This window comes from Sminthopsis crassicaudata, chromosome 3 (genome assembly GCF_048593235.1).
Source record: "Sminthopsis crassicaudata isolate SCR6 chromosome 3, ASM4859323v1, whole genome shotgun sequence".
Taxonomy (NCBI): domain Eukaryota; kingdom Metazoa; phylum Chordata; class Mammalia; order Dasyuromorphia; family Dasyuridae; genus Sminthopsis; species Sminthopsis crassicaudata.
In genome coordinates this window covers 479,079,426-479,091,754 of record NC_133619.1, presented here as the reverse complement: position 1 = coordinate 479,091,754, position 12,329 = coordinate 479,079,426, and the positions used below count along the sequence as shown (strand labels likewise).

Below are 12,329 nucleotides of genomic sequence, written 5' to 3'. Positions count from 1 at the left end.
AATGAGGAAATCAAATTATCACTCTTTGCAGATGACATGATGGTATACTTAGAGAACCCCAAAGACTCTGCTAAAAAGCTATTAGAAATAATTCAGAATTTTAGCAAAGTTGCAGGATACAAAATAAATCCACATAAATCCTCAGCATTTTTATACATTACCAACACAATCCAACTGCAAGAGATACAAAGAGAAATTCCATTCAAAATAGCGGTCGGTAGGATAAAATATTTGGGAATATATCTCATCTACCAAAGGAAAGTCAGGAATTATATAAGCAAAATTACAAAACACTTGCCACAAAAATAAAGTCAGATTTAAATAATTGGAAAGACATTCAGTGCTCTTGGATAGGCCGAGCGAATATAATTAAGATGACAATACTCCCTAAACTAATCTATTTATTTAGTGCTATACCAATCAGACTCCCAAGAAACTATTTTAATGACCCAGAAAAAATAACAACAGAATTCATATGGAAAAACATAAGGTCGAGAATTTCAAGGGAAGTAATGAAAAAAAAAAATTTAAATGAAAGTGGTCTAGCTGTACCTGATCTAGAACTATATTATAAAGCAACAGTCACCAAAACCATTTGGTATTGGCTAAAAATAGACTAGTTGATCAGTGGAACAGGTTAGGTTCACAGGGCAAGATAGTGAATAAAAATAGCAATCTAGTGTTTGACAAACCCAAAGATCCCAACTTTTGGGATAAGAATTCATTATTTGACAAAAACTGCTGGGAAAACTGGAAATTAGTATGGCAGAAACTAGGCATGGACCCACATTTAACACCACATACTAAGATAAGATCAAAATGGGTCCAAGATTTAGGCATAAAGAACGAAATCATAAATAAATTGAAGGAACATGGGATAGTTTACCTCTCAGGCTTGTGGAGGAGGAAGGAGTTTGTGTCCAAGAGAGAACTAGAGAGCATTATTGATCACAAAATAGAACATTTTGGTTACACCAAATTAAAAAGTTTCTGCACAAACAAAACTAATGCAAACAAGATTAGAAGGGAAGTAACAAATTGGGAAAATATTTTTACAGTTAAAGGTTCTGATAAAGGCCTCATCTCCAAAATATATAGAGAATTGACTTTATAAGAAATCAAGCCATTCTCTAATTGATAAATGGTCAAAGGATATGAAGAGATAATTTTCAGATGATGAAATTGAAACTATTTCCACTCATATGAAAGAGTGTTCCAAATCACTACTGTTCAGAGAAATGCAAATTAAGACAACTCTGAGATACCACTACACACCTGTCAGATTGGCTAAGATGACAGGAACAAATAATGATGAATGTTGGAGGGGGTGTGGGAAAACTGGGACACTGATGCATTGTTGGTGGAGTTGTGAAAGAATCCAACCATTCTGGAGAGCAATTTGGAATTATGCCCAAAAAGTTATCAAACTGTGCATACCCTTTAATCCCGCAGTGCTACTACTGGGCTTATATCCTAAGGAAATACTAAAGAAGAGAAAGGGATCTGTATGTGCCAAAATGTTTGTGGCAGCCCTTTTTGTAGTGGCTAGAAACTGGAAAATGAATGGATGTCCATCAATTGGAGAATGGTTGGGTAAATTATGATATATGAATGTTATGGAATATTATTGTTCTGTAAGAAATGACCAATAGAATGAATACAGAGACTTGGAGAGACTTATATCAACTGATGCTGAGTGAAATGAGCAGAACCAGGAGATCGTTGTATATTTCAACAATGTTACTGTATGAGGATGTATTCTGATGGAAGTGGATATCTTCAACCCAGAGAAGAGCTAATCCAATTCCAATTGATCAATGATGGACAGAATCATCTACACCCAGAGAAGGAACATTGGAAAATGAGTGTAAACTGTTAGCATTTTTTTGCTTTTCTCCCCAGGTTATTTTTACCTTCTGAATCCAATTCTTCCTTTGCAACAACAACAATAACAACAACAAAATTCGGTTCTGCACATATATATTGTACCTAGGATATACTATAAGATATTTAATATGTATGGGAATGCCTGCCATCTAGGGGAGGTGGTGGAGGGAAGGAGGGGAAAAATTCGGAACAGAAGGGAGTACAAGGGATAATGTTGTAAAAAATTACCAATTGCATATGTACTGTCAAAAAAATATTATAATTATAAAATTAATTTTAAAAATATCTGAAATTTTAAAAAAGAACATTTTGTCTCTACCAAACTTTGTGAAGGAATAAATGAAAAGTTTTAATGAGTACTAACTACCTGCAAAGTATCATCCATGAAGGAAAAAATCAAGTGGGGAGAGAATACCTGTTGTCCACACCAAGAGAGTAAATTGGAGAAACAAACTCCAGAAAGACTCTATCTCTTGGGGGAGAGAATGCAAATGGAACTGAGACAAGCCTAAAACTGAACAGGAAGGGTAGACCGAGTGAGAATGCATGAGGAAAACAGTGCAGCATATATTTAATGATCCTCAGCTTCTCCTTAAAGCAAAGCTCTTCTTTTTCACATAATATTCTCCTGGTGTGATGTATTATAGCTACAAGCCACAGAGTATCAGTTTCTAAAGAAGTAAATTTGCACTCATGATGGACAAAAGCTGTCTACTGCATCTTACCAAAGAAGCAAGTTTCAGTCATTAGACAATGACCAGTAAAGAAAGTAGGTCTGGTTATATGGTCAAATAAAAGCATAACTAACTGTTGGAGAACTTGAATATGCCTCCTTTGTATCCAAGCACTGGCAAAAGATTTGGGAAAAAGTCCTGGACGCAAGCATGCTGGATGAACAACCTTCCAAGGATTTATGGAAGAACATGGATAAGCATTGTACATGTCAAGGGTATGATAAATGGGTAGGTTTCTACACTATTAGAAAATAGTAACTACCACAGACATCATGGATCAGCTGAAATATTATGATATGCTTGTATTTATGCTCAACTTGTATATTTTCTCCTCACATATTGTATTTCTCTATCCTATCTTTCTCTCTCTTTTGAGTGAAAATAAGATTTTTTTTTTCCTCCATAAAATTCTCCACTCTCATCATCAGCATCAAAAGTCCAGTTTCTGTGAAATTTGGCAAAAGCAATTAAGGATGTGTAATTAAAGATGTGTAAATTTTATTTAATTAAACCCTGCCTGTAATAATAGACAGTACATAATCATTTACCATACCTCTTTCAAGAATTCTTATCAAGACTTCAAAGACTATACTAATAAGGGAATTCTGGAGACAAAATCCACATAAGACCACATCATTAGGCTACTTCAGAACACTCCCACTTATTCAAAATTGAAACCAATTGAAAGCTTAAAAATAGTTTTTCTTCTATTAATTTGAATTTTAATGAGAAAATGAAGCAAATATGCAAAAAGATGACATCAGAGATTTATTTTTTTAAATTACAGATAAATTATTAGAAAAGTACAAATATGGCCCAATCCCAGATATTTATAGTCATAGTATTTCATACTGAGTGTTTAAATCATTAAATAAACATTTAGTTTTATTACTGTATAATTTATTGTAAATTTTGGACAGATAAGGACTAGGAGTCAGGAGAGACCTGAATCTGGTTCTGATACCAATTAGCTACATGACACAGGAAGTTAACTTTTTGAAGCTTTAGTCTTCCTCTATGTAAAGTAGACAGTCCTAAGAGTAATAGAATAGTCGAGAGAATACTAATCATGTGAAGAATATAAAGTAAATATGTAATAAATTTTTATTATAAAATTATCTGAAAACTGATAGAGGGAGCATGAGTAGAGAGCTGGCCAGAAAGCTAAGAAGACCTGGGTTCAAATGTCACCTCTGACCATATTGACTTGTTTGTGACCTGAGGCTTAACCTCTGAAGCCTCTAGGAATTCTTTAAACCTAGAAGCTGCAGAAAAGGTGCCCATTTTCAATTCATGCATTTATATAACATACTTTGTTTAAAATATTCTTTATTCACATACACAAACAAAACCCAGTATATTGATGCCATTCTACTTTACAAATGAATAGACTGATATTTAGGGAGGGATATCAACATGTCACTTACACTCTTAGGAGAGGAAATACTCCAATTATTCTAGATAAATTAGATTTTATAGTAATTCTCCTCTAATCTACTTCACTTTGCTGCTGTGTAGTTAAAGTTTTTCAGAATAAGCATTAAAAAACAAAAATTAAAAATTCAAGCATTCAACTTGAAATTCATTAAAGAATAGAATCTATTCCACTAAAGGAAAATAGTATCGGTGGGGTTTATAAACTCTATTCTGAGGGATTTAAATTGCAACTGGTATTATTTTACATTGATTCAGATTTGACCTACATTTCACTCATAAAAAGGTCTGTGTATCTTAGGTAAACTAAAATGGCAAACTGTTATTCAAGACTTAACCTGGTCACAAGAGACCAAAAAAAAAAAAAAAAAAAAAAAAAAAGGAATAGAACCTCTTTTTCTATCTCCACTAGCAGTGTGACCAAAATACAGTAGACACTTGATATGTCTGAAAGAAGTTATGCCTCGCAAAGCACATTTTCTATCATCTTCCATATGCTCATCACCTGCTACTCATTATGCTACTAGTAAAATTTAGCTTTGTGTTTAACTTGTGAGAATATAGTCACAATTCACTTTTCTTATAAAAATAAATAAATAAATAAATAAATAAATGGGTGGTAGTGGTAGAAGAGAGACAAAATATATTTGTATGGAGAAAAAAGCACAAGTTTCACAGTAATAATGTCATACTAGAGAAGGTATCAAGTTAGATGATCCCCTTTCCTTTCTCCCCGAAGTTTATGGCTTTTCTCACCACTTTCCTTGGCTAAAAGCATATGAAGATGGTTCAGGGAAAGAACTCAACTTGGAGTAAGAGCACCAAGGTTCAAAACCCAAGTCGTGTGTAACATTGATCCTCTTGCCTATTTGGGCTTTAGTTTCCTCAACTGTAAAATAAAAGCGCTGATTTGCATGATTTCTTCAGTCCCTTCCAACAATAACCTTTTAGATCCTGTGGAGAGTTAGGAAGACTAAACTCCTAACTGTAAGCTTTTGCACCTACGAATTCTGAGGGTGATAGTCACTCCTTTAATCCACAATCAACTAACAGAACTATAATTGTTTCTTCTTTCTGCAGTCACTCCATTCCCTTTCAGACTTGTGACTTTTCTATTTCTTAAAAAAATATGCTCTTCAAGTAGCCTTACTTTTAAAAATGCAGTTACTGAAAAGTAGTATCTGAAAGAACAGGTTACTTGTATTCAAACAATATAAATTAGAGTACTAAAATTCAACTAAATTCAACAAACATTTATTAAGCACCTACTAACGGGGTAAAATTGGAAAAATCTCCACTGTAAAGAGACCTACCGGACCGGTGAGTTCATTTTAATAGATTGCTTATTCTCAGATCACTCCACGGTCCAGGAAAATCCGCACCACCTCTGCCATTTATAGCCAGTTATCCGTCCTAAAGCAGTCCCAGAGGAGGGAACTTCCACCAGTGAAAAACCTGACAACCCTCTGTGCACGTTAGTCACCTAGAGTAAAAAAGTGAATGATTTGCCCGGGACCACTAAATGGAGGACTAGAGCTCAGACCTTCCGTCCCAACGACCAGCTCTTTGCCCGCTGCCTTTCAATCTTCACTCTAGACAGGGTAAGTAACTGTAGAGTCTTCTGCCTATGACATTTAAGGTTTGGAAAAAAGTGTTACTTCCTGAGAAGAGGGCTTAATGTGCCCCCTCACAACTATTCGCAGCGATTTCGGAACCGATAATGTCAGACCGCTCTCCTCCATCCTCACTGCTTGCCGGAAAGGGAGGTGAAAAGAGGCAACAGGTGAGGGGTATGAGCCGGCAAAAGGAGGGACCACCTCCCTCTCCCCTTCCCGGGTAAAATCAGCAAGAGTCGTCCGACAGCCCAAAGCAAAGCCAGGGCTCCTTTCCCCGCCGGTGCACGTAGCACGACCTCGGGTTCAGCAGCACAAGCGCGGTCCTCGGTCCCGGCGAGGCTGACTACAAGAAGCGGTCACTTGGAATGCCTCTCCTCGCCAAGCCTTCTCCCGGAGCGCCCATCGGCACAGCAGACAGCGAAGACGTCCCTCCCGCAGCCAGATGTGCCAGCCCCACACCCACCCGCGCCCTGGTCCGGAGCAGAGCTCGAGGGGCAAAAGACCGTACTCGAGGCTTCCTCCTCCACTCCCCTCGGACTGAGAGCGGCCAACCAGGAAGGCGAGGGCGCGGTGCCTGGTGTAAGGGGCGCCGCGAAGGCTGCGCGACCGCTGCTCCTCCCCCCGGGCGCTGGCACCTGAGCCCCGTTCGCAGACGCTACCGCCTCTGAGGCTACGACGAGAACGCAAACGGGAGCGAAACGTGAGGCACAGACCAAAGTTACTTACCCGGGAATCGAGGGCTGCCCCACCGCTGCACTGGGCTCCCAGAGCTTCGGTCCGTTCGTCCGCCCCCGCCAGTTTAGGGGGGAGGAGAGACGTGATCCCGCTCCGCTCCACCAAGAGGAGCCGGAGCCGGAGCCGGAGCCGGAGCCGCAGCCGCCGCCGCCGCCGCCGCCTCCGCCGCGGGATTCCTGGCAAGAGGCAAACTCCGGCCAAGACTTCACTTACGCCTCAACCACCCCTGATTGCTCGCATCCCGGGGGCTAGCTCCCTCGACCGAAGTGCCCAACCCGACACATGTTCCAGCCAATCCGACGCGGCTCAGGTCGGGGAGAGGGTGGAGCGTAGAGAGTTTTGACCAACCAAAGAGCCTAGAGGGCGGGGCTGAAACAAGCAGAGCCAGCCTTGGTTAGAGTGAGTCAGCCCCGCCCTGTTGCTCCCTCAACTCGCCCCTCCCCACCCTCTGGCTCCTTGGCCCGGGCTGTCTCCCTCACTTGCCTGATTTCCCTACCGAAGACTGGCTATAAGGGTTCCCCAAGGCTCACGCCCCACTGGGGAGTGGAACAGCTGGGGGAAAGGAAGAGTCACATGTATCAGGGGGAGGAAAACTAGTGGGGAAAGGTTTGGGGAAATGTGGCAATGGTGGGAGAAGACAAACTGGAGCAGGGAAAAGAGCAAAGGGGGCGGAGGTGGAAATGAGGGAATGGGTGAGAGGAGAAACATGTGAGAAAGCACCTGAGGGCGAGAAAAGGGATGGTAGAGTAAAGGAAACAGTACGGAAAAAGGACGGAGAGATTCAGGGTGTGGGATTTGGGATATCTGGAAGAGAAGGAATTCCCAAAAGAAAAGGAAACTACTTGGATCAAGGATAAGAGAGCGCAAATGAGGGAGAGACAAGGTTTTTCAGGGGCACCACCGGGCCCGAGGAGAAAGGAAGAGGCAGACCTCGTTTCTCCCAAGTTTAAATCAGACTTGTTCGTTTGCGCCAGCTGAGCCTCAAGGCAGGAACTGGATCCCCCAAGGAGGCCACTGTTCGAATTCCCTTTACTCCCTCAAGCAATTGATAAAGCGAGCCGAGATTCCCACCCTTGCTTCCCGCGTGGATTTCGGAGAGGAGCCTCCGCAAGACTCCCCACGAGGGCTGCGGGTGCGGGCAAGGCAGGCCCATGGTCCGAGGCGCGCAGCGTCTGTTGGGTCGGGTTGGGGGAGGGGACGCTCGCCTATTCCGAGAAAGGTGCTTTGTGGGGAGTCGGAGCTGAATGTAACCCCTAAGGTACCCGGCTGAGAAGGTCCCACCTGCTGGGAATGGGGGTAGTAACGAACCCTGCCAATTGAGGAGGGGAAAAGGCCTGGACAGGTGAGGGGAGAAGACCACTCCCAAAGGGTTGGGGGGGGGAGTAGGGCACCACCAGGTGAGGTGAGAGGACTCCTAAGTAAAGGCGGGGATCCCGAGATCGGTGGGCTTGTCAGGTGAAAAGAACTGTCCAGAAGAGAGGAAAGATCCTGTCAGGTGAAAAGGCCAAGGCCCCGCCAGGTGAGAGGCGGCCGCTCGCCGGGGCGGGGGGGAGGGGAGCTGTGCCCGAGCCGCCGGGAGGCGCCGCCCTCGGCCCGGTCCTCGCCGCGTCGCGCCGCCGCGGCTCCTCCTCTGGCTCCTCCCTCCTTCCTGCTCAACCCGCCGGGACCGAGATATGGGGCACATCCCCGGGGCCGCCCTCACCACCTGAGGAGCCCGGAAGCTGCCCTCGACCGCGCCATGGAAGAGGACGAGGAACTGGAGAGGTAACGGTTTGGGCGTCGGCGGGACCTGAGCCGGGGGAGACGGAGGGCATCTAGGGGCCTCTGGCCCCGGCGTCTGCCAGTGTCAGGCCGGGCCCATCGGCTGGCGATCGGGGAGGAGCCGAGCTACCTGGGCTTGGGAGAGAGCCGAGGAGAAGGGAAGACCGGCACCTTGGTCTGGGGAAGGAAAGGGTTGAGCACCCTGCCTTGAGGGGCGCGGGCGGTCAGGGAGAGGAAATGAGAACTGGTGACCCCTCCCCCCAATCCACCTTTTCTTCCTCTTCCCTCCTCCCCCTCCCCCCCCCAAACAAACCCGGGATTGGAAATAGTGTTGAGTGATGGAAAAGTGGTAGGGCTCATTCTGACTATTGTTAGTTATTAAGAAACATGGATAGGCTCTGAGGTTAAATAGTCAAGAATAAATGTTGAAAAAACAGCAGAAGGGACCCATAGCTCTTGGTTCGTGTTTATTGCATTAATAAATCGGGTTTTCACTTAAATGCCTATAGTGTTACTACGCTAGATTCTGGGATAGAAATATTTTGAAAATATGGCCCCCATAGGCTAGAGTTTTTAATACAATGGAAATCGGCAACTGAAGTTTTGTCATGCCACAGGAAAGTAATTTTGACAGCTTTGAGAGAGAATAAAAAAAACTGTATGTGGGGAAACTAAATGTATTATTTAATTTTTGCTAATTATATTTTAATGTAATTGTTTTCCTTGTAATCCTGTGTATATTATGTTAAGCATTTAAAAACATTATGAGAAGAGGCCTATAGACTTCACTGCCAAAGGGGATTTATGATACAGCGCCAAAAATGTTAAAAACTTCTGGATTGAGAATTGGTAGTTGAATTTGGTTACTTTAAAAATGTTGCATAAAAGATTGTGGAGGCAGGAACTGGGAATGTGGCCGATCTGCTGGTAAACAGTTGGTAAAAGTTTCAGACCAGTCCCTCCTCATTCTTTTTAAACTGCACTCAGTCAATATTTACCTACTGTGGACTAAGCACAGGAGATACAAACACAAGCTGAAGACAGTTCTTGTTCTCAAGAACCACACCATCTAATGAAGTAAATAAAGTGTAAGCAACTATGTACGAATAAGAGATGTACAGAATGAATCGAAGATAATCATAGACCCCTCTGTCCCCATACTATAAGAAGGACAGGGCAAGGGCTTGCCAAGGTGAGGCATAAAGGAAACCAGGAGTCCAGTCTAGAGATAAAGAACCAGTCATGTCGAGTAACCGGTGAAACTGCCTGATTGAATGGAGGATGCAATGGAAGTGTGCCCAGTCTTGAGTCAGGAGAGACCAACCCATGGTGATTCTCCTCTGGGGCTAAGGTGATAAGGATTTACCTTGGCTGCTCACAAAGTCAGAAGGGAACATCTATAAGAAGTATTACAAAGGTAGAAATGACAGGACTCAACAACTGATTGATTATATAAAAATAAGGAATCAAGAATGACACTTTGTGTTGAGCCTGGGTGATTGAAAGAAGATAGTAAGATGAATTGGTAATAGAGAAGTTTGGAAGAGGGGAGAGTTTAGAGGGAAAGAATGATTTCAGATTTTGGCAGGTTAAGTTTTATGTTCGTTACAGAGCATCCAGTTTGAGAAATCTACTAGAGGTAGGTAGAAAGGAAGGACTCTAGGACTGGACAAATAAAAGGGGGAGGGAATAAGCATCTAGCACCTACTATAAGGATTATATACTATACCTATATACTATACTTATAGTTATATACTATAAAGGATTTGCTAATGTTTGAATGTAGATTGGGAGCATCGGAGGTAGCATTTGCACTTAGATCTTCCTTAGTTCAAGGTCTACACTTCTCTCCATTTATCACACTGCCTCTCGCCAGCTATTTCTATGCTTAGTCTAAGTCAGAAGTATTGCGTCTTTACTCTACTTTGGATTGTGAAGAAAAATCAGCTTCTATACAATTTGAAATTTCAAGGTTTTTATTCCCTAGATAATTGTTAGCTAATTAGCTAATAAGTTAGCCTCACCCTTCCTTGGTTAATTCCCCTTTTCTCTGATTCCTCACCTTATTCTTAGTTCTTTTCTGACACATCTCTGCCTCTAGTTGCTCTTAACTGGTTTTGCCCTGTGCTTTATTATTATTTCCATAACAAAGCTAGGCTCTACCCTCCACCCTATAATTTGCTTGCATATGTATAGTTTGCCAAAGCAAAAAAGGTCAATCTAATTCCATATCTGAAAACAAAAGGTATAAAGGTAAAGAAGCACATTACTAGGTTTTGCTAGGAAGCAAGCATCAAAATGAGTTTTCTTCCAGAGTTCTTAGCAACTTTATATGTCATCAATTCACATATTAAATAAGGCAGGTTGTGGCTCAATAGATGAGAACTGAGCTTAGGGTGGCAAGACTTGAGTTCAAATCCATCCTAAAACTTAACTAGTTTTGTGAATCTGAAGAAATTACTTGGCCTGTTTACTTCAGATTCCTCAACTGTAAAATGAGGACACCAATAGTACCTATCACACAGGGTTGTGAAGGTCAAAGAGATAACATTTGTAAAAAGTCATTAGCATACTGTCTGGTATCTTGTCAGCTTATTATAATTATGCTTATTCTCTCCCTCCATTCCCAGCAACTTCATAGGTAGCATTGTGTTATTAGGATGGCATATAATAGAAGTTAGATAGCTTTTACTTTGTTAGAAAGCAGTTATAGTAGGTAGATCTGATTTTTATAGTTCCGATTAAGTGTCTACTGTTTGCTGGGTATTAGAGCAGGAGTTTGGAGATATAAAAACAAACTGAGAAAAAAAAAACCCATGCATCAAGGAGCTTATAGTATCCTGGAAGGAATGTAGACTTGTCCCATTAGACTAGAAAATAACTAGATAGTTGTCCCAATTATTATATAAATGAAAAAAAAATCAATAATACTTTTGACACCTTGATTTTGTATATGAGAGGAAAAAATACAAACAATTGCTCTTTAAAAATAAAGGCAATAACTAAAGTAGCAACATGAAAAATGAACAAGGTTTATGAAATTAAAAGGTCTAAGTTAAAATGTTACCTCTCTTGCTACCTGTTTGACATTAGGCAAGTCATCTAACAATATGTACAAAGATGGAAGAATAACAAAATTCCTATCCTCAGAGTCTATAATTTAATGGAGATAAGGCAAATACAATCAGCAAGATACAGAGCAGAATATAGTAGAGCAAGAGAGAGGTATAAGAATTGGGAGAAAGACAACAGAACTTTAAGAGAGAGCCATATTTAACTGGTTTTAAGGAAGATGCACCAAGAAAGAAAATACAGAGTCAGATAAGAACAATCAAAAAGGGGACATAGGAACAGCTAGATGGTAACAATGGATAGAGTGCCAGCCTTGAAGTCAGTAGGACCTGAATTCAAATCCAATCTCAGATACTTAATACTTCCTAGCTGTGTGACACTTAACCCCAGTTGCCTCAGCAAAAAAAAAAAAAAAAAAAAAAAAGGGGTGGGGTGGGGAGTATTATCAGGTGAAAGAGAATGTAATTTTAAAATATATACAAGAAATGAAAAATTTTATAATGACTTGGAAAATGTTTTATTTACATTATCTCTATGTACATTTATAGATGTAAATCATTTGATTTACATTTGATTTGTCAATGGATATGTAATTAGTGAGTGTCAGAGGTGGGATTTGAATCTGTTTTCCTGATTCCAAATCCAGCACTCTAACCATTATGTCAAATAAAATCTTTACCATGAAAGGCATGGAAGATAAGATTTTGGAAGAGACTGAGATATTTGATGTAATACAAAACTTTCTCTAAATGAAAATTCGTAAAACTGAGATGAAAAGAAACATCATGAGGAGATGAATATCTGATGCTTACAGAATTTACATGGAATATATTAAAAAGTTTTAACAGTCATACTCATTTACAAAGAATAGTGATACATAGACAATACACAGACGAGAAATTCAAATAGTAAACAAAAATTTGAAGATATATTCAGTTTTACTCATAATTTTAAATGCAAACTAAAACAGCTATGAACTCTCATCATTCTAATCTATTTTCCCAACTATAATAGTTCATGTCAGTCAAGGGAAAGTCCATTTAAGGAAGCTAGTTCAGTTACACATTGCTGTTGATAGTACAAACTGAAG

At 40.9% G+C, this 12,329-nt stretch overlaps 2 protein-coding genes across 5 annotated transcripts in view; one reads left to right on the top strand and one right to left on the bottom strand.

Annotated features, from left to right (window-relative positions):
- Positions 1-8,372, bottom strand: part of LNX2 (ligand of numb-protein X 2) — an 86,852-nt gene extending 78,480 nt beyond the window's left edge. The window contains exons 1-3 of one of the 2 annotated variants that reach the window (XM_074303584.1): positions 8,112-8,372; positions 6,398-6,775; positions 5,369-5,538 (exon numbers count right to left, since the gene is read on the bottom strand). The gene's annotated coding sequence lies outside the window, so the exon portion shown is untranslated. Of the gene's footprint in view, positions 1-5,368; positions 5,539-6,397; positions 6,776-8,111 lie in introns of those variants that run through there. The other variant, XM_074303585.1, reaches the window with a different exon arrangement.
- The window catches only part of POLR1D (RNA polymerase I and III subunit D), a 59,647-nt gene continuing 54,865 nt past the window's right edge, over positions 7,548-12,329 (top strand). The window contains exon 1 of one of the 3 annotated variants that reach the window (XM_074303588.1): positions 7,548-7,748. Coding sequence is in view for 2 of the 3 variants with exons in the window: in XM_074303586.1 (XP_074159687.1) it covers positions 8,145-8,170 (26 nt within the window). In the remaining variant the exon portion in view is untranslated. Of the gene's footprint in view, positions 7,749-7,953; positions 8,171-12,329 lie in introns of those variants that run through there. The other 2 variants (XM_074303586.1, XM_074303587.1) reach the window with 2 other exon arrangements.